This window comes from Populus nigra, chromosome 1 (genome assembly GCF_951802175.1).
Source record: "Populus nigra chromosome 1, ddPopNigr1.1, whole genome shotgun sequence".
NCBI classification, from domain to species: Eukaryota; Viridiplantae; Streptophyta; class Magnoliopsida; order Malpighiales; family Salicaceae; genus Populus; species Populus nigra.
The window spans coordinates 10823741-10850975 of record NC_084852.1 but is presented as its reverse complement, the minus strand read 5'-3'; the positions used below and the strand labels follow the sequence as shown (position 1 = coordinate 10850975).

The following is a 27235-nucleotide window of genomic DNA, read 5'->3' as shown; positions in this document are numbered from 1 at the left end:
TTTCCCGAGGGAATTACTGATAGACTATGAATTCCAACGAGCAGGAAATTAATGCATTTCTGACTATGTACTGCTTATAAATTTTTACCGATGGAATCACGGGCGGACAGTCAAAAATCTAGAGGTTTGTTTGAAAAATTTTGTCTGAAATGAAATTTTCAAGGTAAATTTACTAAGGGAATCACCAATTGATTAGTTAAAAAATATTATTTAATAGTTTGTCAATGATTCCGTTAGTAAAAACACAATATAACACCTGGTGAACCCGCTGGAAGTTCATTTTTCTCTCTTCACTCTCTCAATCTTCTTTATTCTCACACTCTCACTCTCTCAATCCTCTATTGTTTCAAGTCTTCTTAAGTAGAATTAACAGGTATATATGGTGAATCTTTTGATATATATTATTTTTATTTTTATTTTTTTAGTTTATTAACAATGTATTTTTTTTATCACCCGTAGATAAATTCTAAAATTAAGCACGCCGTTAAGGTAAGCTTTTTTCATTCCTAGAGCTTATATTTGTTTTTGTTAATTTTTTTTGTCTATTTTATTGTCTACTTTACATATTGTTTTAATGTGTTTGTTGAATTTTAATTGTTATTGTTAAATTTGTGATATAAATGTTAATTGAATATAGGGGATTAATTTTTTTTATTCTATTTTATTGTCTATATTGCAATAATGTTTTATTGTGTTTGTTGAATTTTAATTGTTATTGTCAAATTTGTAGTATAAATGTTACTTGAATATATAGGATTAAATTTAATTACAAAGAATTCTTGTCAATTCAGGATTAAAAACATTATTATGTTGAAAATGAGATGAAATTGAATAATCCAAAATTATTGGTAGAAATAAATTAAAATCAACTGGTTTGTGGCATACATTTTGTATTTTTATAGGATTGAAAATTTTTGGTAATCTGCAGTATAATGGAAATGTTACTGAATTTTTTAAAAAAAATCAAAATTGATTATGCGAATATTCATTAAATTTATGTAGATGCATTGGGGAAAATCAACTTCATGTCGTGAGTACGTGATCACAACTAGTTCTTCTAACAACGATGATGACAATGTGTCATTGGATGCCGAGCAAGAGACACCTGCTTTGACCTATAACGCTGCCTCTTGTAGTGCTATTCCACAACATAGAGGTGATGTTCCTTCACAATAGAATTAATTCACACAAAAGTACGAGGTGCATTGGAAGGATGACCTTTCAATGTAAGTTTGTTTTGCTTTGAGTTTGTTTGTGTTTAATAATTTATGAAAAATTAATATTTCATTAATTTTATTGATTTTTAGGATCACAAACATTGAGGTCGCGTAGTTAATAACATTAGTGTTTAAATCATTGATGGAGATTCCATTGTTCCAATGGAGTCAGATTTCCAGACATCCTAATTGGAAACCTTATGTTGATGCATGGTTTTCAAGATTTCATATTAGTGTTAACTTAACATTTTAACTATTTTTTATGTAAATTTGTTTACTTTATTTTGAAAATTGATTTATTTTTCATAAATTGTTAATGCAATGGTATATTTGAATGGGATAGAGAAAATGACAATGTTGCGATGAGGGTTTAGGAGAATCACGCTATAACTAGATAACGACGAAAACAATACGATAATTATTTTTTATTTTAAATATTAAAATTTCATTTATCATTAACTCATATAATATTTTTGTATCATGTACGTTGTGTGATTTTTGGTATGAAGCTAAAAAAGGCTAAAAAATATGTCAGGGAAAACTCTCTGCCTGGCTGGAATGACATTGTGATTTGGAAGGATTTCAGGCTACCATACATCCCAGAGAATACATGGGCAGAATATATTTAGCACGTGATGTCCGAGCATTTCACACGATGCTCGTATTCTGGTATGGGGAACCACAACTGGTGAATTCTCGACTCATTTACCACGCATATTGGCAGCTTCGTTCCTTTCGTTTCACATGCAAAACGAATGGTAAGATTAATTTTAATCACATCTATCTTTAATTTATTTATTTTTATTTATAAATATGTTGCAATGTCGCGGTCGCACAAATTAATTACCCTAGCTTAAAACACACAAGATAGTATAGAGCAAGTAAGGGGTCGATCCCACGAGGAAGTTTCGAGTCAGATTTTTATGTTGTACGTTATGTAATTGGGGAGATTTGGTTTGTGATTATCTAAACTATGGTAGCAATTAAACTAGCAAACAAAATCAATTAAAACCAAAACTTATCAAGAAAACAAACCTTGGTCGCAAGCACACATCCACCAACGGAAATTAGAACCGATCCTTGAAACGAAAGTTGCAGTTTATGTTCTGAAATTTTATCTTTTCTTAACGTGATTAATTAATGGATCCGCTGTATAACTAATCCTAACCAGCAAACAATCAAAGTGTCCGCACTAATGATTCAATTTAATGGCAGCTTTAAGAACTAGATAATTTCATCAAGATTAACATACAAGCTGTCCGCAGCTTGTGTCACTTTGTTCTAATGTTCTCCCTAACTTCAATAACGTAGTTCCGCCATAATTATCAAGCTTAGTTGCTTCACAAGTTCATATATCACAACTCCGGTTTTGATATTAAACTTAGAAATAGATTGTTCACAACAATAACTTAGAGTCCGCTCTAGCAATCATCAACAACAATCATAGGAAATATGCATAGGAAAACAATTATACTCATTCATAACATAAACTGAAAATAGAAGGAAGAATAAATCTCACGGTTCTTAAAATCCGAAGGTTTGTTGTGTCCTTGCAACCAAGAAAAGAGCTTAGCCTTGCATAACTATTGAACAACTACTTCTAAAGAATGAAAAGAGCATGATTTTTTTTGGGTTTGTAGAGGAGAGAATTTGTGTTTATTCTCTGCTGGCTGCTGCCTCCTTTTTCTCTCCCTCTTTTCTCTGGCTGCTGCCCCTTCTCTCTTTCTTTTTATATGCTAAGAAACCCTAGTCTCTATTTTACAAAATAGTCCTTCCTTAAGTTGACAGTTTACATTTAAGTACTTCAATAACTATTTTTCCTAAAAAGGAGAAATAGCCTTGCATGAAATCTTCAAACTCTGACTTAGAGGAGCTAAATTGCTGATATAAAAACTTGGATGTCGGTTTAGATGCTTCGGAATATAATTTGGACTCGTTTCTTCACGAAACCTGTTTGCTGGCAGAATTTAGTTATCATCTTTGGAAAATCATATCTCCCTCATATGACATCATTTTTTGCTGAACTTTTGAGCGTGGATAGGTATTTGAATTAGGAATCCAAGACAATTTAGTTTGCATCAATTGGACTTCTGTAGCTCCAGATATTAAATTTTGAATAGCCAAAGGTCAACACTGGCAGAATGCGAGATTTGACTTTGCAGGATGTGATTTCCATGATCTTTCTCCTTTTATTTTTCTTGCATTACATTTCCAGAAAGGTATGGATGTTAGCTTTTTAGTGCCACTAGAATCACTTCATTTCAATCTCTAGAACTCACGCTCTGCACAAAACATCGACTGAACATCAAATCTGCCAATTACCTCCAATTTACTCCTTTTTGCATCTTTTCATCCAAAAATGCCTTCAAAACATAAAACAAAGAATATCAAGGCATTTTATATATAAAACATGGACAAAACATTAGGTAGATGTGGGTGAAACTATTGAATAATATGGTTACATCAAAATATATTTAACTTGCAAAAAAACTTTTCTTATAGGCTACGGCTCCTGGACGTGAACCGAGACCAATAAAGCTTTTTGTGGAAACGAGTGTGTAGAGTGAAGACCATCAAAAGGGGGTGCAACAGTTCATCGACTACCATGCTCAACAATTAGTGGTATGTTCGTTAAACCATTTTCTTTCATAAGTTATTGTTTTCTTGAATTGCATTTGATGATTTTAGTTTTTTTATTTTCATGAGACATATAACAACTGGTTGAGGTAGAGATATGGGGATGATCCTTCGACCCATCTAAATTTCGATCGGAATTTGTGGATGGAGGTAGGATCATCTGGTGGACCCGATAAAAATCAGGTATACAAACTCTCAACACTACAATCGAGAACTTGCAGGCGGCACGTAGTGTGTCAACCTTTGGGAGCTCACAATTGGTATCTAGCACCCAATCCCAGGAGTTTGTAGCCTTGCAACAACATACAACTCATTTCACCGAATAATATGAGCAACTCTCGGTGGATTATGAACAACTCCACCAAATGGTCATGGACATGAGATCATAGATGGGTGGTACATGTGCACCCCTTTTTTGGTCATATGGTCTCTAGAAAGACCAGCCTCCTCCTCCTCCTCCAGCGTCGCCATTGTTCTAGTTTAATTTTTATTTGAACATATAAATTTGTAATCAATAATTGGATTTTATATTATTCAAGAAATATTTTTTCATATTTCAATTTTATACAATTTTATAATTATTTTCTTTTTTTGTTCAAAACATTTTTTTTAATATTTTTAATTCTTACAGAAGGATATACGACGAACATAATCTGTCGGTATATGCCAGAGGTGAGGGGAATAACTTTTTTCATATGCCACTACAACATTGTTACATCACCAACAAAAATAATTTCGTCGGTATTTTACAGAGGGTTGAATAAAATTACAATAAATGCCATTACCAATCACCAACGGAATAATTTCATCGGTGTATTAAAGCGGGTGATTTTTTTTGCGCGTATTTTTTGTCTGTAAAATCATCGGTGTTTTTTTATTACTAACAAAAAGGCCGATCAAAATGAGATTATCGAGGAATGGTTTCTGTCCGTAAATATGTCGATAAATTTTGTATCGATGGATTGTTAGTATACATACCAAAAGAAAATTCCATTAGCAAAACTATTAATTCTGGTAGTGAAAACAATGATTTGATGAAATAGAAATCTTATAATTATAAAAACTTTATAATTTTATTTACAAAATATTTTTATCCTTAAAACTTTAGCTTTACTCTAGACTCATCAAACATAAATGAATATTATTAATAATAAATATATTTTGCATGAACAAAGTTAGTGTCGTGTGTAACTGACTGATTGGTTATAGAGCATATACATTAACAACTTCTTCTTTTGGTTTTTATGGGAGACTTCATCTCTTGTTCAATCACATTTTCCTTGATAGCCACTGAGAAAATATAGCTCTCTCCTTGGATAACTTATTGTTGTTTTATATCATTAACTCCAGAATAAGATCTTCAACTCCCACTTATTTCACTTAAGTTTAAGATAGTTCTTGAAGTCTTTCCAAGATGATAGAAATTTTCAGTAGTAGCAACTACTTAAAAATATTCAATAAAAACCATTCTTTTGATATGAATGTTATGTAAGATGAGCTAAAATTCTGGAATTGACTTATTGCATTCTTTCAATTGATCATCCTAAAGTCAAGGATTTTGTTGAATATGAACCTATTTTTTTCATAGTGACATTTTCATCCTTCTACTATATATCTAAAGTTTCACATAATGCCTTTGCACTATTGATGGAACGATATACATCATAGAGTGTATTGTCTACTCTATTTAAGATTCAGTTTTTGCACTCAAAATCAATATATTCACAAGTCCACAATCACTGCAATAGTGATATCAAATTCTTTATCTAATATCTTTGCCCATCTTTAGTTAAGAACTTTGAAAGTTCATTGGTGGTCAAATAGAAAAACATCTTTTATATTTATATTTTCTCACTATACAACATACAAGGTGATGGTGGAATCCCTAAAGTAATGATTATTGTAGCAACATCTAGCAAAACAACAATATTCTTTTTAGCAGAATTCATATTTTTCTTTCATAATAATAAAATTTTGATTATTTTAAGAAATCAAATTATTCAATAAAAAAAATGGGCAAGCAAATATATAAATAAACTAAACAATTAAGATAAAGGGGATTTAACTTTAAGATTTTTAGAAAATTATATAGTAAAAAAGTTATAAATTTATAAGATAATATAAAATATGAACAAAATATTCAAGAAAAGATAAAGAAGAAAACTCGTCTTTAAGGATATATAAATATATAAACTACTTATTTGTAGAATTGTAGAATTTCAAATATAAAAAATAGATAAAGAAGAAAGTTGTTGCTAAATATTGTACCCTATGTCTTTAAGGATAAATTGTCTGTCAATAGCCGTATATGATCTTAGTGCAATTTTCCTTTCAAGATTTCAACAACAATACCTCTAAAGAATGCACTTCTAATCAAAGCCTATGAACTAGAAAACTCGTTCAAAATTTTCATCTACAGTAACATAACCTAAAGTTAAAGAAAAGAGAATACAGGAGCAAAAAAGGTATAGAGTATAAATTTTCTATATGATTTCTTCTTTGTTGCTCGTACTACTACTCCTACAAATAGAGTCCTTCTACACAATTTCAATAACAATACCTTAAAATGATAAAATTTCAATCAAAACCTATGAATTAGAAAACTTACTCAGTTCTTTTTCACTATAGCAATGAAACCTAAAACTAGAAGAAGTTAAGTATAAAAGCAAAAAAGGGAGAGTAGAAATTTTCTATTTGATTTCTTCTTTTATTCTCCTACTAATACTTATAAGAATAAAGTCCATCAACTCCTATTTATATGTAGAATTAATTCAAGATTAATTGGAATTACTTAATTATAATCCATTGAATTTATAAAATTAAAGAAACTGAGAAGATTCAATGGAACTAAATTAATTCATGATTAACTAGAATTAACTTCCAATAACAATTCATTAAATTTTCGTAATTAATGAATCTGGTAAAAAATAAAGAAATTAATCAATTTATTTCACATTCATCCTTAATAGTTTTAGACAATGCTAGATAGGTGCCCGTGTTATGCTAGAGACCGGGTCAATTTTTTCCTAATGTAAGAAAAAGATGTCCAGGTGATGATAATTGGAGTCAACACGGGTTAACTGAAATGATATGAGATCAAGATAACCTCATAAAAAGGAAAACAAAAAAAAATCATAGTGCTCACGGCCTAATAATCTAATTTCAAAGGATGAATTGAAAGAAAAATCAATTTCAAAAAACATAACATTATAAACAAAACGAATTAACACGGGTTAACATGTTCAACCTGTCATCTGTGATATGAGATTGAAATTAAAAAATTATATTTTAAAAAAAAATAACCAAAGTTAAATATAAAATGCTGAATAAAAAATCTGAATTAACTCGGGTTAACTTGATTACCCACATTCAAGATGACACCATGAAAATAAAAGCAGAGAAATCACAAAGTTCAAGGATCAATAATTTAACATCAAATGATTAAATTGAAAAAAAAATTAATAAAAAAGTTCAAGAAAAAAACTCGAGTCAGCCTAAGTTAACTCGACTAACTCACCACCCGAGATATAAGATTAGGATACACTCACAAAAAGAAGTGAAATAAAAAAAAAAGCTCAAGGCTCAATAACTCAATGTCAAATGATGAAATTGAAAAAAAAATAAAGGGACTAAAACCTAACTTAAATCAAGCTAATATTCAAAACTAGTAACACGGGTTATAAGGTTGAGATTCTTTGTCAAAAGACAAACATGAAAAAATCACGAAGTAAATTTTCCAATCATAAAAAAAAATAAAAACAAAACAAATAGCAATCAAAACAATAAGAAAAAAATCTGATATAAAACCAAGTGAGAGAAAATAATTAGGGATTAAATTGAAAAACAAAATAAATTAAGAAAATGATTAAAAAATAGCAATCAAAAAAAGAATGACCAAAATTTGATAAAGAAATTAAATAAAGTAAAATGTTAAAGGAAAAAATTGAAGAAAAAAATTAAGAAAATGATAACAAAATAGCAATCAAAAGAATGAGGACCAAAAAGCAATCAAAAGAATGAGGTTCAAGTTGGATTAAAAAAACTTAATGAGAGGATGGAATTTAAAAAAAAAACTTCAAAAAGCATTAAAAGCAAAACAAAAGTAATCAGAAGTATGGGGGCTAAAATTGTCTCGAGAGCCCAACTGCACCGTCATTGTGAACACCTGTCTTACAAAAGCAAAGAGGACGACGTGTCACTCCAAACGCCATTATGAATGGCTAATTTTGGTAATTGGATGGCCTTGCAGGTACAGCTCAAAGAGCGTGAGTGTAAACACCTAAAAAAAGGGTAAATTAAAGCTGGAAAGACTCCACCATTGATGTCGATTTCTGAATCGGCAGTGACACAGTTCATCGTTGCTAATTTCTGAATTGACAGCGACACAATTCTTCGGTGTTAATTTCTGAACTAGCAGCAACACAGTTTGCCTACCAATTTCTGAATCAGCAGTGTCACAGTTTTCGGCTGCTGATTTCTAAATCAGCAACGTCATAGTTTTAAACTATCGATTTCTAAATCGACAGTGGCACAGTTTTGCTGTCGATTTCTGAATCGGCAGTGACACTAAAAACCCAACAAAAATTAGTGTTGGATCAGCCTATCCTAGGGGAGAATTGGAATAGAAACCAACCCAAAATAACCTAAAAGAGGGACAAGGATAAGGTAGAACAGCCCCTAAACACCCCCAGCACACTTATAGGGGGTTATAAATACAAGGAGAGAGAAAGGGTGACCCTTCCTCTTCATAAAGACCAGTTGCATGCTCTTGCTCCTCTACCTCTTCTCCATAAAAATCAGAACCCAATCCAGTTACATGCCCCCTCCATTAAATGTGTGAGCTAAAGGAAACCTAGAGAGTGAGGTTAGTGAATGAATTAATGGAAGGAGAAAGGGTGTAGCAGGTTGGCCAAGCTGCAGAAAAAAAGAAGAGAAAACCAAAAAGAAAAAGAAAGAGATACCTTTAAAACTACACTTGGAACCTGTTCAAAAGCCATGAGGTATAAACCAGAACCCTTCTCCATTATTCTTGTGACTTTAGGACTGAAAAGGGAGAAGAAAACCCTAAGCAAATGGCCTAGGATCCTTACACCAGTTGTTAAGGAAATCTAATCTAGAAAGAGAGACAAAAACAAGGTTGATTTGGGGGACCTAGTTCCAGACCATTTAACAAAAGAAATGAATAAATTTTGAATGCATAAACTTAGAGGGATAACTGACCATAGTGAGGTTGAACAACATGTAAATGTGTGATGAAATGCATGATGCTTTGGTTTTTCTCACATGATGGAAGAACTTACATGAAAGGTCTGAAGAAATGATGCAATGCATGAAGTGTGTGATTCTGCTGGATTTTAAGAACAAATTTTATGCTGGAACTGAAATTCATGTTGATGTTCCTACTTAAAATTATATGATTCTATTGGATAACAAGAACATATTGTATGCTGGAATTGAATTACATATGGTTGTTCATGCTTGAAATTATGTGATTCTTCTGGATTTTAATAACAAACTTTGAGCTAGAACCGAAATGTATGTGGATGTTTCCTGTCGATTTGTGTTGTCTGCAACGAAGCAGGTGTTTGTTGCTGAATTATGTTGTCTGCAGCTAATTAGTGTTCATTGTCGAATTGTGCTGTCTGTAGCGAATCAGGGGTTTGCTACCGATTATAGTGTCTGCAGCGAATCAATTTTCACTACCAAATTGTGTTGTCTCCAGCGAATCAACGTTCGCTGCTGAATTGTAGTGTTTGCAGTGAATCAGTTTTCGCTGTTGAATTGTGGTGTCTACAGTGAATCAGGTTTTCACTGCCAAATTATAATGTTTGCAGAAAATCAGCGTTCACTATCAAATTATGGTGTTTGTAGCAAATCAATGTTCACTGTTGAAATTGTGTTGTATGTAACAAATCAGCATTCACTTTTGAAACATGGTGTCTACAGCGAATCAATTTTTGCTCCTGAATCATGTTATTCGTTGCTAAAATCATGTTATCTGCAGCGAATCAGTTTTCACTGCCAAAATTATGTTGTCTACAGCGAATCAGCATTCGCTACCAAAATTGTGATGTGAATCAGCATTCGCTACCGAAATTGTGATGTCTGCAGCAAATCACTTTTCGATGCAAAATCGTGTTGTCTGTAGCAAATGGGTTTTCGTTGTTGAATCATGTTGTCTGCAGCGAATCAATTTTTGTTGTCGAAATTGTGTTGTCTACAGCGAATCAGTGTTTGCTGCCAAAACTGTGTTGTCTACAATGAATCAGCATTCGCTGTCGAAATTGTGTTATTGTAGCGAATCAGCTTTCGCTGTCGAATTGTGTAGGCTGCAGCAAATCAGTTTTACTGCTGAATTCTGTGTAACCAGTGAATTAGTTTTCGCTGTTGAATTCTGTGTAACCAGCGAATTAGTTTTGCTGCTCAATTTCTTATGTAATCAGCAAATCAGTTTATGCTGGTGAATTATATGTCACCATCGATCCAGTTTTCGCTGATGACTTTCTATGGCAGCAGCAGCTTAACCGCTAATGATTTTCATGTCAGAAATGACTTAATGCTTGTGACGATTTCATTGTATAATTGTATAATGAGTGGAATACTAGAATGTGAACATGTGGATTTTGAAATAAGTATGGCAATGAGTTATATGTTTGTCGAATGCAAATGTGCTGACTTATAATCATTTGATGTATCAGGTGGTGCGACCGGAATTGAACCTTCAACCAGATTAGTACATCGCGGGAGCAACAAGTAGGTGATTTCCATCCCTCTTTAAGCGTAACGTTAGATTCTGAAGTGAATTTATTACAAAGGATCTATTGTTGTGCTATATGGAATGTTAAACTATTACGAATAGTTGTATAAGTATTACAAAGGATCTATCATTGTATTATACTGAATGTTAATTGTCACGAATAATTGTTTGAGTATTACGAAAGATCTACCATTGTATTATACTGAATGTTAATTGTCACGAATGGTTGTATGAGTATTACAAAGGATCTGTCATTGTATTATGTTGAAGGTTATTTATCACGAATGTTTTTATGAGATTTACGAAGGATCTATTATTATGTTATACATAGCGCTAAATTGTTGTGAATTTTTGTACAAGTATTACAAGGGATCTGTTGTTGTATTATATTGAACATTAACTATCATGAATGGTTGGATGAGTAATACGAAGGGTCTATTGTTGTGTTATACTGAATGTTTGGCACTCTTGTATGAACTCGTGATGATAACAAGACTAAAACAGAAATGTAAATTTATGAGTATGTCAATATGATGTAATGTAAACCTATGATATGAAAATATAATATTATGAGCATGTGTATTTTATGGGAATGTTGATTTACGTTACCCTACGTGGATTGTGCCTTATTAATGAATGCAATGCAATTATAAATTTGTAGAATGATATGCTGAAAAACATCCAGAACTGGAGAGGAAAAAAAATCCATCAATTTTGGGTTTGAAAAGTCGGGTCAATAAAGTGGGGGAGCCACGTGCTAATGCATGCACACATTAAAAGCTTTTTTTAGTAATATTTATTTTTTAAAATTACCAATCAGGCCCTATGTCTACCCCAAAATAATAATTAATAAAAAAGGAAGAGACAAAAGTACCCTTAGAACAATTCTTATTTTTTTATTTTAAAAGCAATTCTGTAACTTCATTGTTCTTAAAAAATGAAAAGAAAAACAGTTCTCTTGTGCAAGTTTAATGGTTTTTTACTTTTAAGAGTATCAACGTAATAAATTATTGTGCAAATAATATTGAAAAAACAAGAAAATCCTTGAATCAAAATTATATATTATTTTGCTTTTAAGTGTAAAAAATTATTTCTCTCTATGCTAAAAAAATATACGTAGATTAATTTATCCCTTATCAATCTTGTAATACCCAATATATTCTCTTAAAAAGATGATTTTTTACCTCAATTGCAAACTTTACTAGTTTTTTTTTTTTGAAAGGAAAAAACGTTATTTCACTATTTCAATGAGTAATGAAATGTGTCTTGACTCATAAGGATGACTTTTAGTTTTTGTATATAATTTACATATAATGGGAAAACCATTTTTTTCTAAAAATATATAATACAATTAAGTGGAGTACAAGAAACCGTATTTCTACTATACTGTGATGCAGATAAATTAAAGTCAGAAAATACCTACTTGGATTTTATTTTATTTTCCCGAATTTGATATGGTTTATATGTTACCAGCCACAAATTAATTAGATAATCAAACATTGACTTCACAGCAGACTTCATCAGCAGAGAAAAATCTCCACATACATGACAATTTCAAGCCCCATAATTAAGCTAACACACAGGCCTTTAAACTTTCATATTTAACCTCCAAAGATTTGTGCAGCTAGTTAGGCACCATGGAAATGAGGCTTATCTCAAAAACAGTATGTTTTATACTTTTTCTTCTTTTAACAGTTCGTATAAACGTTAAAGGCCGCTCTCTGGCACACAGCTCTGTTGAATTACTGGTTTCAGATGGCATCAATGATGTCCAAGAAAACCAATCTTCCATTCTACTTCTCAAAGGAATGGATTCTTGCTCTGAAGAGAAGTGTGAGCAATTGTATGGCTTCTTGCCGTGCTCCAGTAATATTTTTGGGCATCTCTTTCTAATTGCAGTGTATGAATATATGTTGTTTCATGGAGAGGGCTACTTGGCCTCTGGAGGTGAGAAGATTCTCAGGATTCTTGGACCTGGTGTCTTCGGTGCCAGTGCATTCCAAGTTCTTGGAGCCCTTCCTGAGTCCTTGATACTTCTAGGTATGCTCTTTTATTTTCTGTTTATTTTCTAATTATCACCTTAAATCACTTGTTCTCTCTTAGAAATTATACACTGTCTTCTTCGGAAACAGCGTGATCGATCAACTATAAATTAAGATGCTTTTCAGATGAGTTTAATTTGCCAACTTCTTATACTGGTTCCAGCTTGCTGGTAAATGCTATCATCAATATCAAATGAAGTCGGAGTTTTCGAAGCTTGAATTAATTGCTGAAACAGTTCGGATCCAAATTAATGGTTTGCATCACACACAAACGTAAATGATAAAATCAATATCGGGGAGCTATCATTTGTCATGCAATCAATTTAGTTTATAAGTTATAATAAGTTGTGGTTTAAATATTGATATTAATGCGTGTCTTTTCTTTATTATTCTTTTTCAAAAATCTTGAGTTGAACTCTCCTTCTAACAAAAAATAAAGAAAAAAAAAATTAAACTTAGCTTGAAAGCTGACATGCTTTCTCTAACTTGGAGTTTTTTTTTTTCAAAATTATTTTTGAAAAAATTTAAGTTTTTTTTCTTTACTTTAAATTAAATTTTTTTTAGTATTTTTAGATAATTTTAATATACTGATATAAAACAATTATTATTTTAGTACATTTTAAAATAAAAAACACTTTAAAAAACAATCATTGCCAGACTCTTAAACACATTCTTATCCTACTAGAAATTAAAGCGCATGTTTTTAATCATTGTATGCTGCAATATTTTTTTCTGTATTAATTATTTGAGTTAATTTTTTTGTTGATATATATATATGTTGGATTCCATATCTTTTTTTCTTCTTCTTTATAAAATATATTTTTTATATAAGAATTGGGAAAGAGAAATATTGGAAACTTGTAGGATGAGGAATTGGAGGGTGGGGAACAAGTATTTGCACGTCATGGAAATATTCAAGATAGAGGCGGCTAGACCAGATAAGAAATTAAAGGACTTGAGAGCTGTGTTCCATATCAACTTGGATATGGTTTGAAGCAACCCAGCCAGCCGTGTTGGGTTATTGGGAGAATATATGGTTTAACTAAGAGAATATATATGTATTTTAACTCTTTTATATTATATATGTAAATATTCTCTTAAAATAAATGGCAGCATCTGGATTATTGAACACAAGAGAAGTTGCTCAAGAGTCCGTGTCTACGGGAGTCGGACTCCTCGCAGGAACATCTATTTTGCTTCTCACAATACTGTGGGGCACCTGTGTTATCGCTGGCAGCGTTCACTCGTCTTCAAGTATTTCAGAGCCAACCATTTCCAATGGTTCAAGCTCAAGATTATTCTCCTGGTTGACTGGTGCGTGCGTCCTCTCTTTTATTCATTATTAAGTTCTCAAAGAAGAGTCGTTTTTAGAGATTAAAAATAACAAAAAAGAATTGTTATTTAAGAATGAAAAATAAATCAACAGAAAACAATAAAGAATTAAAATAAGTCGTTTTTAAATAATAATTATTTTATTTTTTCGTTGTAATTTAATTTTCAAAGGAGAGTCTTTTTATTTAAATGAAAAATATTTATTAATTATTATTTAAAATGGAAAATAAATAATCAGAAAAAAATAATAATTCTTAAACATAAGGCTAGAATTTACAAAATCCATACCTAGAAATTAAAAAACATATATGGCTAGAAAAAACATAAGTTTTACCTGTGAATTTACAAATTGTTATACATCTCAGCCTAACAAAATCTAAATCAAATATAAGGCTAGAATATTTTAATATTCACCGAAAAACTCCAGGACTAAAAATTAAGGCAAAAACTTCAATTTAAACTCCAGGACTAACAAGAAGATTGCCAGCTGATGCATTTTACTCTTCTTGTTTTCTTTTGTAATCTTCATAGAGTTTAGAGTCACTACGGATTTGGAGACGAGCTACACAGCAAGGATTATGGGTCTCTCTGTCATACCATTTCTTATTTTGCAAATCCCAAAAGTTTTCAACTCAAATTCTGGGGAATACTTGACGGTATTGATCTCTCTTGTTGTTTCAGTGGCTTCTCTGTCGATATATTTCTTCTATCAGGTACCCACATGTCTCTCCTTTTTTTATAAATATTCTTTTCTTTAATTTTTAGTCTTGAATTTGTTGTTCATATCCATAAAATTGATTTGTTGGGGCAGATTTTCTTACTTTTATTGGTATTTTCAAAGAAATATTCGCTGTAACTATATCATGCAATGTCATTTCATGTAGTCGTATTGTTCATGATTCATTAATTAATGACATTTAAACTAACTTTATCAGCATATATATTATTACAATTTGATTATTTTTCTTTCTATTAAATTAAGCTATATTTTACTCTATAATAAATGTATTCTAATACTAACAATAAGTAGAATCATTGAATCAACTATTATTTTAGCAATATTGTTTGCATATTTTTGTATATTACCCTTGGCAATGTTTTATAGCCTGCTTAAAAAATTATTAAATTAATATTTGTAATTATTTTTTGATGATTTTAATAGATTAATATTAAAAATGAAAATTTAAAAAAAAAACATCAATTTAATTTATTTTTAATTAAAAAATGCTATTAGAAGAAAAAACATTTAACACCACAATATCAATCATACACTTAATATAACTTTGTTTTTAATTTGGTAGGTCCATTTATTCTATAATGCTTTTTATTTGGTCTTTTCATATAATTTCCTTCCAATTTAATGTCATTTCTTGACAATTTAGTAGGTGGTTTAGTGGTAAGAACTTGGGACCAAGAGATTTATTTCTCTTATTGTCTCAGGTTCGAGCCTTGTGGTTACTAATATGATGGTTACTAGAAACTTAGATGGTTGTTAACTTCAATGATGGTCACTGTAGGCTTACATGGTCGTTAACTTCAGGGTCTGTAAGACTAATCGAGGTACGCATAAACTGACCTGAATATCCACATTAATAAAAAAAAAATACGAGTGCACCAAATATAAGATTAATCCCAATTATTTTCCCCGGTCGAAAGTATTGCTCAAAGTAATGATAATATAGCTACCTTAGACTAAAATGAAAATGCAGTTACAAGGGGTAGCTAGGACCTCGGTTTTAAATATTGTGATTAATATTTATTGGTCGAACTCAGATATTTTGTCTGCATAATTTGTGCACAGATCTTCGAACCGTGGATTCAAAAGAGAACACTGGAATATGTAAAATATAATGAAGGTCTTTTAAGAATTCTGCAACTTTTGCAAGAACGTGCTTTAGGGATAATTCTGACAGGAGATGGGGCTCCAAATATAAATGCTATACAGAGGTTAGTTCGATTTATGACACCTCATACATCAATAGTATACTTTATGCATGCTATGCATTTTTAAAGAAAAAAGAAAAGAAGAAAAGGGAGATGTAAATTCTTTTTTGCAGACTGTTTGAGGAAATAGATGAAGATGGTGATGACTGTATATCGCCCTCTGAAGTGAGGAAACTTCTGCTCGACATAAAGTCTACAGGAATGAATATCAATAAAGACAGCGCATCAGAAGAATTAATCAAAGTATTAGATCTGAATGATGATAAGAAAATAACTAAGGAAGAATTTGTCCATACTCTTACAAAATGGCTTGAAGAGACAAAGTATGCTATGGAGAAGCGATACTTCACAATTAACTCCTTGAAGAGGATTGATCAGGTATTTAGTGCATATGTTAAGTAAGTAGGAGGAATTATTCCTCTTCTATCATGGATGGCACGAAATTATTGCTGGTTTTAAATTAATTTTGAGTTGTATCTTTTATTTGATTTATTCTAACATCTTTAAATGTTTTGCTTAGGTTTTTCATCCGTTCGTAGAAAGTAAAAGAAAAGAACGTGAGATGAAGAGAAATCTCATGTCAGAAATCGTGAGTCATCTACAGAGCGTTGCTTTAGGAAACCTAATCAAAGAAGATGGTACTCCGGATTCACCTACTATTAGAAGGTTAGGCCACCATGTCCCCCCTCATATATTAGCATGCATAATCCCAAGAAGTGAATCTGTTCTTTTGAGTTGCTCGAGAATATATATATCACTTGATTGTATTTTGTAATAGGTTGTTTGAAGAAATTGATCGTGATGCAGATAATTGCATATCAAAAGATGAGTTAAAAGAACTAATGAAAAAGATTGAGATTGGTAAGATCTCTTGGGATGTAGATGAAGCAGCTGAAAAAATCATGGAAGCACTTGACACGAGCGGAGATCAAATGATCGATGAGAAGGAGTTCGCCGAGGGAATTGTAAGGTGGTTGAATAACACGTCCGAAAATGTAACTCCTGTATCAAGTCGGTCCCAAGATGGTAACAATCGAGTAAGTCCATTCTTGTTGTTGGGAAATATCATCAATACCTTAAGAATTCGTGAAGTCGTGATCTATATGATGACACGAGAAATATTTCTAATATTAAATACGAGAGATATTTTCGCTGAAGTCGTGATCTATTAAGAAAAGAAATGCAATATTAATCATGATGACAAATACAACAAATTAAAGTATTCTGAATAAATCAAAAAATATGTAAACGGAGCTGCTTTGTTAATTAACTGTGATTTAGGTAGTAATAAAGCTATAAAAATGGATTAATGTGTAGAGAACGCCCTGGGAAGAAGTGGATAAGTTATTGAAGGATGAAAAAACCAATGCTGTAGACAAATCATCATGGGCTTGGTTTAAGGCTATAATGTCTATGGTGCTTGGAGCAGCTATATTATCAGTGCTAGCAGAGCCGCTGACACAGAGTGTTCAGAATTTCTCCGAGGATGCAGGGATACCATCTTTTTTTGTCTCCTTTGTGTTAGCTCCACTCGCAACCAACGCAAGAGCAGCCACTTCAGCTATCACGACTGCCTGTCGTAAGAAGTCTATAACCACTTCCTTGACATTTTCCGAGGTTTGTCGTTGGACTCGCCTTAATTTTTCTTTTCTTTTTTCATTTTGAGGTCTAATGAAGAGGAAATGTAAACATTTTTAATTGATTTTTAGATAATCCATTTTAAAAAAAACTTAATTAATGAGAGTAAAATGTAATAGAAAGAAATAAAATACAATATATTGAATGGAAGTGAGGGGGAGAATGAAATAAAATACAAGTTACAAGAGGAAATAGAATAAGTTGAAGTTGAATGGAGAAGAGCTGGAAGGAGAGAGGTAGACGAAGAGAATGTGTTTGAGTGACGGATAGAGAGAAAAGAATTTGTGAGAAAGTGAGAACCGAGAAGAATGAGAAAAGGTGTTTAAGTAAAAGAGATAAATATATTGTATATAAAAGAAAAAACAAAAAATTTGGTGAAATTTTGAAAAAAGGAGGGAGTTAAGATTTTTAAAATTGTAGTTTATGGCATTTCTATAAGCATAAAATTTTGTAATTCATATATATATATATATATATATATATATATATATATATCATCGTGAGACCTATGTACTGAATTACATTAGGCATAAAATAAGACTTTTTTTTCCGTAATTGATAGATATTCTTAAAGAATAATATAAAAAATTATTCTTAAAATTTTATTTTATAATTTAAATTTTTAGATTAAAATGATTCTTTGATAAACATGACTATTAGCATAAGTAATATATAGAGTGTATTTGCGGTTGTTTTTTAAAGTATTTTTCACTCAGAAATGCATTAAAATAATGCATTTTTATTTTTAAAAAATTATTTTTGATATTAACACATTAAAATAATCTGAAAACACAAAAAAATATTAATTTGAAGTAAAAAATAAAAAAATTTAATTTTTTTCAAAAACACTTTTAAAACACAAATATAAATAAAATTATAACCTGATTTGTTCAACATGCAGATTTATGGTGGGGTGTTCATGAACAATATTCTTGGCTGTTCTGTTCTTCTATTTCTAATTTATGCTCGTGGATTGACATGGGAATTCTCCGCTGAAGTACTGGTTGTGCTAATTACTTGTGTTATGATGAGTCTCGCCGTAAGCTTTCGCTCTGATTTCCCATTATGGACATCATTCATGGCATTCCTCTTGTATCCATTTTCTCTGTTTCTTGTTTATGTTTTCAACAATGTTCTTGATCATGTTTAGATCAAGTCAGAGAATTTTTAAAAAGACTCTTGGATTTCACATAGACCACAAGTTTAATTATATTAGTCCTACTGATTTATTCCAAATACATTATTCATCTTTAAAAAACATTACTCATCTTTAAAAAACATTACTCATCTTTTTAGTTTATACAAACAATTTCATTTGTTCTACCTAAAAGTTGGGCATTACTGCTTAATTTTATTTGGGCTGTATAGGCCTGGGACCAGACCCATCTAGGCCTCAAAAATTCCTATTTTTCTTTTTTTTTTGGCTGGATTTAACCCAGCCAATCCAAATCGGCCGACCCAGCCTGATGGCTTGCCCAGACCAGTGACCAAGTTGGCCATAGCGGCAGGCATGCGTGAATTATTAGGTATACTTGCAACAGTGACAAAATAATTAAAATTGCAAGCGGGGGAAGAAGAATGACTTACCTGGTTAGCTGTTGTTGAAGGCGAAGCCGAGGGCGTTATGAAGGAATGCAAAATTTTCTCATCTGTTTTTAATCTTCTGGTTTTCCTTTGTGTCTTCGTCCCTCTGTTTTTGTTTTTAATGTGGTTTCTTCATGGAAAGCTCTGATCCTGGAGAAAGTAGAGATTAGCAAAAACGGCTTCTCCTTTTTCTTTGCGAAAGATGTGTTTTTTTTTTTTTGTTGGATCCTAGTAATGACCCCAGATCCTCACTCTCTTTTTGTTGTTTTCTGTTCTTCCCTCTCTAGCTTCGGGGTTTTTTTTTGTCTTTCTGTTTTTTTCATCCTCTTAGTTCTGTTTTTCATCTGGCTTTTATAGGGCCGAATCTCCAATTCTCATCCATGAATTTCGTCCCTTATCTCCCCAGGGTGACAATCTCGTGGATGAGGATAAACATAGCTCGGGTTTGGTCCATGTTTGATTGATTCAAAACACCATCAGTCCTGCCATTGTTGGACTGTTGGCAATGCTTATCCTTGCGTCAGGGACTCAGGGGAGAGTTATAAGGGTGAGGGATACCGAACCAAATCCTATGGGTTATGTGGTAGACAATGTGGCCTTAGATTTGGTTTGGGTTTGATGGGGAGATTTGGTTTAACATAGGCCATCTGAATGGCCTCTTAGGGTGATGTCTCCTGCTCCGGAGGAAGGAGACGATGTATAGGCTTGGGAACGACGCTGTTTTAGGCTGGAAAAGGCCATTTTTTATTTCCCCACTGAAGTTCTGACTGACATTTATCAATCGGGTTCTTATTTATTAAAATCTTTTTTTTTATTTCACTCCTATATCAATTTCAATTAAACCCCTAGATTTCAATAACATTTATGAAATAGTTTTTAATTTCAAATTTAATCAATTCAATTCTTAATTGACTTTTAATTTCTAATTGTTTTTAAAATTACTCCTAGAAAAATCAATTGACCCTCCTATAGTATCAACATCTATTTACTTTGATCCCTAGAATTTAATTTCTTGAAATTTTAATCTAAATTAACTCTGAACTTTGATATTTTTTCAATTAAGTTCCTGATTGTATTAATTAAACTAATTTAAAGTTTAATTAAGTTCTTAAACTTATTAATTCTCTTAGTTTTTGGCCAAATTGATTTCCAGATTTATAATTTCCTTTTTATTAGTCCTTGAACCCTCAATTTATGTTATCTTGACTCAATTCTCAAATTATTTTTCATTTTATTTTTTTTATTTTTTTTAATTTAAAAATTGAGTTATGATAAGAGAAAAAGGCACATGTATTATAAATGCATTTTGAAGTATTATAAATAATTTTAAATGAGAAACAAAACGATGTTATTTATGCTTATTTAAATAAATTAAAAGGATAAATTAAATGATAAATTAGAAAAGAGGTATTAATGCTAATTAAATAAGAAAATGGAAAGTTAATCTTCCTAGTAAAATAATAAATAAATAAATACAAATGCAAATGTTTTATGTTGCCTATTTATTTTATTTCATACATTTTTATTTATTTCATGTTAGAGTTTAATTCTGGTTGTTAATATCAACTGGTTGTTTTGTTTCTGTAAATGCATCTTTAAAAAAAAACTTATTTATATATATTATTAGAGAAAACAAATAAAAATAAATTATAATAATATATTTTAAACATTATAAAATTAGAACAAAAAATACAAAGACCTATCAGAATTTTTGAAAAAAAAATAGTTAGGCCAAACAAGTTAAAAGTTAAGAGAGGGGTATTAATCAAATAGAAAAAAACAATGAAAGAAAAAAGAAGAGAAAAAGAGGGGTCCGACCCGTATGTCTGGCCAATCATCTAAGATCTCATGAGTGCTTGTGCTTAAAAACCCAAGAATGTGTTTGCGTCTAAGAGTCTGGACTCGTGCTCGGTTTATTTTTATATATTTTTCTCATGAGTCATCTCTCCGCTCTCAAAATCCAATAACATAAATGTAATACAAATGAAGTTTGGGATTGAAATAAAATGTTAAAAAAAAAGGGGATCAAATGGGATAGAAAGTGAAAGGAGTTAAAATTTTTAAAATTGAAGTAGTTTATGGTATTTCTATGAGCATAAAATTTTGTGACATAAATTTTTAGTTACAAATTTATAAAACATATATATATATATATATATATATATATATATATATATATATATATATATATCATGAGATCTATATACTGAATTACATTAGGTATAAAATAAGAGCTTTTTTTATAATTTATAAATATTTTAAAAAAATAATATAAAATTATTCTTAAAATCTCATCTTACAACTTAAAATGATTCTTTGATAAACATGACTATTAGCACAAGTAATATACAACCTGATTTGATCAATGTGCATATTTATGGTGGGGTGTTCATGAACAATGTTCTTGGTTGTTCTATTTTTCTATTTTTAATTTATGCTCGTGGATTGACATGGGAATTCTCTGCTGAAGTACTGGTTATGCTAATTACCAGTGTTATAATAAGTCTCGCCATAAGCTTTCGCTCTGATTTCCTATTATGGACATCATTCATGGCATTCCTCTTGTATCTATTTTCTTTATTCCTTATTTATGTTTTCAACAACGTTCTCGATTATGTTTAGATCAAGTCAATAAATTTAAAAAAAGATTCTTGGATTTCACATAGAACACAAGTTTAATTATATTGGTCCTACTGATTTATTCCACAAAAAACATTACGATCTTTTCAGTTTACACAAGCAATTTCAATTGTGCTTCCTAGAAGTTGGGCATAACTGCCCAATTTATTTAAGCCCTATGGATCTGGGCCCAGGCCCATCCAGACCTTAAAAGTTCCTATCTTCTTTCTACTTTTAGGTTGGATCTAACCATCCAGTCCAAGCCTCCATCTGGCCCATCCAGTCCAAGCCCTGATCTCTTGCCCAGGCCAGTGACCAAGTTGGTCATAGCAGCAGGCATGCGTGAATTGTTAGGTATACTTGCAACCAAGATTGTTAAAATCGTGATTTTGACACGGCACAGAAAATGCAATACAAACTTAGATTGTAAAAACGGATCGTAAAATTATAAAATTGTGAGGAATTTTAAAATACATTAACAAAAAATTCATGCTTCAAATAAAAATTCATACATAGTTCAAGCACCTGAAAATACATGTTTCAAATAAAATTCATACATACTTTAAATAACTTTTCATTAGCTAATAATTAACAAATTTAAAACAAACAATCTACTGGTGTGTCATGTAAACTAAAACCAGTTTCAGTCCCTTCATCTTCCTTGTTATTTCTCAAACATTCATCAATATCATTAGCATCAAGAGGATTATTAGTGTCACTACTAGTACCAACACCAATATTATGAACATTAGTGCTACTACCAGTACCAACACCAATATCATCAATTTGAATCTCCAAATCATCTTCAGTACCATGACTCTCCATTTCAGAATCATTAGGAATTTCTTCTTTATCACTTTCATCTTAATTACCATTTTTTCTTCGTGTTGCACTGTCAATAGCACCAAGCAAATCAATGTTCAAATGTTTTTCTCCCTCGGTTATCCAATTATCATCAGATGAAAGATCATCTTCTACACCAAAATCATTAGCTTGCTTTTTGACTTGATTATTATTAAATTTCAGATTGCACATTACAAATACCAAGTCATTCATTTTTTTCTGGTTGAAACGATTTCTTCGTTTTGTATGAACCTAAATAAACAATTCAAATTTATAAGATTTGTTGTTACCTATTTTTGGGTTCCCACAAAACAAAATGAGAAAATACAAAAAAATATATATATCAAAAAATATTCTGAAGAAATCCAAAAAAAAAAAAGGAGCTAGAAAAGGATGCTGGAATACCGAGAAAGGCCAAAATTGGTTGAAGAGGTTCAAAAATGCAAAAGGTTAAAATTTGACAGTATATTTTTGACAGATGAGAGCCCTGTTGACAAAGAAAATTCAAGTTGAGGAAGAAAAGTCTAAAATCAGATGTTTATGGACTCAATTAAATTTTATCTAAGGTTTAATTGAATTTATAGAGGATTGGATTGTAAGAAAATTGATTTTTAAGTCAATTTAGGCTTTTATTGGAAGAAATTAAAGTTCTGGGGTCCAATTATAATTTTAAAAGAGTTGATTTGGCAAAATCGGGGGTTTAATTGCATATTTATTGAAGTTTGATGACCAATTAGGGACTTAATTGAAACAATCCGAAACCAAGGACTAAACCGGAAAAGGCACTAAAATCAAGGGATCCAATTACAATTCATCCAGGGGCTTGATTACAAAATTGTCAAAACAGCCAAGGACCGAATCAAAAATAGTCATTTGAATTGTGAAACGACGCCGTTTCCTTAGACACTATTCATCACCATCTTCAAAGCAGCCATTTCAGCAGACAAGAACCGCAAGAAGAAAATGTCGCAGATTGCTTGATTTCTTCAGTTATGGGACCGTTACCGAACGTCTTTAATATAAAAGAAAAAAACGCATGCAGTTTTGGCTATAAAAGAAAAGGGAGAGGGAGTAGAGGTTACATTGAGGAGAAAGCAAGAGGGAAACAGAGTAGGAGAACGTAAGAAATATGAGAGAGAGGCGAGAACGACAGAAGGAAAAAAAAAAGAGAACAAAAGCAGGGGGGAGGAGAACGTTAGAGGAAAGTAAGAAAACCAGAGGGGGAATGAGACAACGAGGGGAGAAAACAGAAAAGGCAACGAGAAAAAGAAATAAAAACCAGAGAGGAGTGTAAAGAAGAGAGAGGCAGAGGGAAGGAGCAAGAAGAGAGAGGCAGAGGGAAGGAGCAGGAAGAGAGAAGGCAGAGGGAAGGCGAAACCAACAGAGGAGAACGAGACAGCAAAGTCAGAAAACGCGACACCGATAGAAGAGTTGAGCCACCATCTGCTCTTTTCTCTTCCAGAACGAAAGAAATACCAGAGGAAGCCACCATCACCGCCGGCTTCACTTTCTTCAGAACCAGGGAAGCAGCAGAGGAGGCCACATCACCATAGGATTTTCCTTCTCCAGAATCACGAACCCAGCAGAGCAGCACAACCATCGACCTCCTTTCTCCAAAACCAGTCTCCAGAACGAAGGAAACAACAGAGGAAGCCACCATCACCATCGGCTTCACTTTCTTCAGAACCAGGGAACCAGCAGAGGAGGCCAGCATCACCATAGGCTTTTCCTTCTCCAGAATCACGAAGCCAGCGGAGTAGGTTAGCGCAACCATCAGCTTCCTTTATCCAAAACCAGGTATGTTTCTCTTCCATTCTCCTACTCTGCAAAAAAGGATGCATGTTACTGTGCGAAGGTAATTTAATTACCTTCGCACAGTCCATGCACGCGTGAAGATATTCACGCGTGCTTTAAGTTGTTTATCCGGGTCACTGGTTTGGTCCAGTGACCCAGCCAGGCCTGCGGGGTCCAGCCCCGCCCCATGGGCCGGGCTGGGCCCAGCAAAAAAAATTCAAATCTGTGATTTTTCCAAAATATTTTACTGTATTTTGATCAATATTGGTTTGTATTTTTATACTGTAAAGATACAAATCCAGTATTAAAATATCAGGTTTTCGTCAAAATAAAAAAAAATATTTTTTTATTTTCATGTATACGACCAAGTCTCTCAAAAATATATATAAAAAATTCATATTGTATTTTAATATAACAAAGAAAATTTCAAAAATATATATCAGCATGCATTTTGGCTTTAATAACCAGTTTATTAAAGTCACGAGAACTAGGTCACTATTTCAAAAATTTCAAAAAAAATTATTTTGTTTTCTTTTAATATCTGGGGTTACGACCTTATACGTAAGACGTATTCTGGATATTAAATTCTTTGGTTTGTCGTCAGAATTATCCGATAAGATAAGGATCTCCTTACCGAGGAAGACTTCTCTTAAACCATAAACGGACCAACAACTAGAAAACATGACAAGACCTTAGATTTTATCAGACAATAAAACAATGCAGCTTACCTTAGATAGGGCGTATTTGGGGTGTTAATACCTTCCCTTTACACAACCAGTCCCCGTACCGGATCTCTGAGACCAGTTAGGGTTCCTAGTGACCAAAATACTAGGTGGCGACTCCCATTCCATTTTTCCATTAATAAAAGACAAGAATTCCTTGTCTCCCCACATTTGCCACATTAGATAAAATTTTGAAGGTGGATGTTTTCGCCGCGATGCCACACACGTGCGACAGAATGACGACTCCACTGAGGACCTTGTGAACTGAGCTTTGTTTTTGTCTGATAATTGTGTTTTGTTTGGTTTGCGTGTTTTTCATTAATAAGCTTATTTTATTTATTTATTTATTACACATTTGAATTTCTGTACATTTATGTTCATGCATTGTATAGAACTGTCTCAAGCATCACATACTTTAATTTTTGAAGAACACACACAAGCTTCTAAGTTAGGTGGAGAATTAGCGATCTGCTCTATGACTATCAGTCAGGGTTCAGATGCGTGAAACACCCAACTCATATCTGAGTGCCTGCTTGGTAATGGTGGGCATACATGCCTTCACTGTTCCTTGCGACGCCCCCACACTGTCTTTATGAAGATCGTCACTGGGCAGATTTGAGACCCTTTTGAGACTAGATAGTCAACCTACCCTTTGTCTCACTTAATGAATATAACATGTCCTTATGTTGTGTGTTTTACCTTTTATTTTGCATCAAAGTAAACCCTTCCTGAAGCATCTTGAACTCAAGACTTGTGGTTGACACAATAGCCGTTACTCAAGAAATTTCAGCTGTGGAGCAAAAATCAAAATGCAAGGGTTACGACCATATGTTAACCCTAGAAAGGCAAACTCATCATATAAGAACATACTCATACATTTATCATACATGTTGCCAAGTTGAAACATAGGTCCCCCACCTAAGATTTGCTACACCTGAAAGATGGAAAATGAAGAAAGAGCTCAATTGGAGGCCCATTATCAAAATGAAATTGAGAGCATCAAAGGTGAAGTAGCTAGACTTACAGATCTGCTTGAACAAGTGCTGAGCTTCAAAAATGGAAAAGGGATTTTTGCACAACCTCCTGTGAAAACACCATCAATCCACGTCCTAGGGACATCTCAAAACTTGGGGGCAAATTCAACGGCAGAACAACATTTTGTGCCTATCACCCCTATCCCGTCAAGTCAAGCTCCCATCATCGTGGATTTAACAGCAGAGGGACCCCCTGGCAATAGATCCACTGATTTTATGAACTATGACAAATTGTCCGCTTTGGAAGAAAGATTAAGAGCAATTGAGGGTAATGATTGGTTTGATCCCATGCGAGCAGTGGAAGTGTGTTTGGTACCAAACATCATAGTACCAAAGAAATTTAGGGTACCAGAGTTCATCAAATACAATGGATTGGAATGGCCAAACACTCACCTCCGATCTTACTGCAATAAAATGGCCGAGGTGATTTATGATGATAAGCTATTAATCTATTTTTTTCCAAGATAGTCTTACTGGATCTGCTTTGAGCTGGTACATGAGACTAGACAATATTAAGATCAAGACATGGAAAGACCTGGTAGACACCTTCTTGAAGCAGTATAAACTTAATTTGGAAATTGCTCCTAATGGAACCATCCTAATGGCTATGGAGAAGGAAAACCAAGAGTCTGTGCGGGCATACGCGTAACGATGGCGAGATAAGGCAACATATGTTCAACCTCCACTGATAGATACAGAAATGGTGATGTTGTTTGCCAACACCTTTCAATCCCCTTATTATGAGCATTTAATAGGAAGCTCAGCTCAACATTTTCATGAAGTTGTGAGGATTGCTGAAAGAATTGAACAAGCTATGAAGAGGGGAAAGATTGAAGGTTCTGCCATGAATTCCAGAACAATGATGAGAGATGACTCTAAAAGTGGATGAACAAGAGGCAAGTTGAGTGTGTGAAAGGTGATGTCATTGGCTATATTATCCCCCAAACATCTTCAGAATGACAAGTGATCGAAAATGCTTGCCAGAAAAGTTGGTCCAAGAATGGCGATGAATTGTTAATTATATTGTTATGGAATTTTTCCATTTTGCATTTTTGTTTTGGGATCACATCTC

General features: G+C 32.5%; 1 protein-coding gene across 1 annotated transcript; it reads left to right on the top strand.

Moving 5' to 3' along the window:
• The first annotated feature begins 12105 nt into the window (after positions 1–12105).
• Positions 12106–18803, top strand: LOC133691101 (sodium/calcium exchanger NCL2-like). The gene is made up of 9 exons (XM_062111836.1): positions 12106–12651; positions 13767–13967; positions 14517–14698; positions 15787–15932; positions 16043–16307; positions 16450–16595; positions 16708–16966; positions 17247–17546; positions 18469–18803. Exons 1-9 carry the CDS (start codon positions 12249–12251, stop codon positions 18715–18717), a joined length of 2151 nt encoding a protein of 716 aa, XP_061967820.1. The 5' UTR covers positions 12106–12248; the 3' UTR covers positions 18718–18803.
• Positions 18804–27235: the final 8432 nt, after the last annotated feature.

Coding starts and splice junctions, on each gene's coding strand:
- LOC133691101 (XM_062111836.1), top strand. CDS start 12,249: ATGGAAATGAGGCTTATCTCAAAAACAGTATGTTTTATACTTTTTCTT. Junction 16,596..16,707: donor GATTCACCTACTATTAGAAG/GTTAGGCCACCA, acceptor ATTTTGTAATAG/GTTGTTTGAAGAAATTGATC. Junction 17,547..18,468: donor CTTCCTTGACATTTTCCGAG/GTTTGTCGTTGG, acceptor TTCAACATGCAG/ATTTATGGTGGGGTGTTCAT.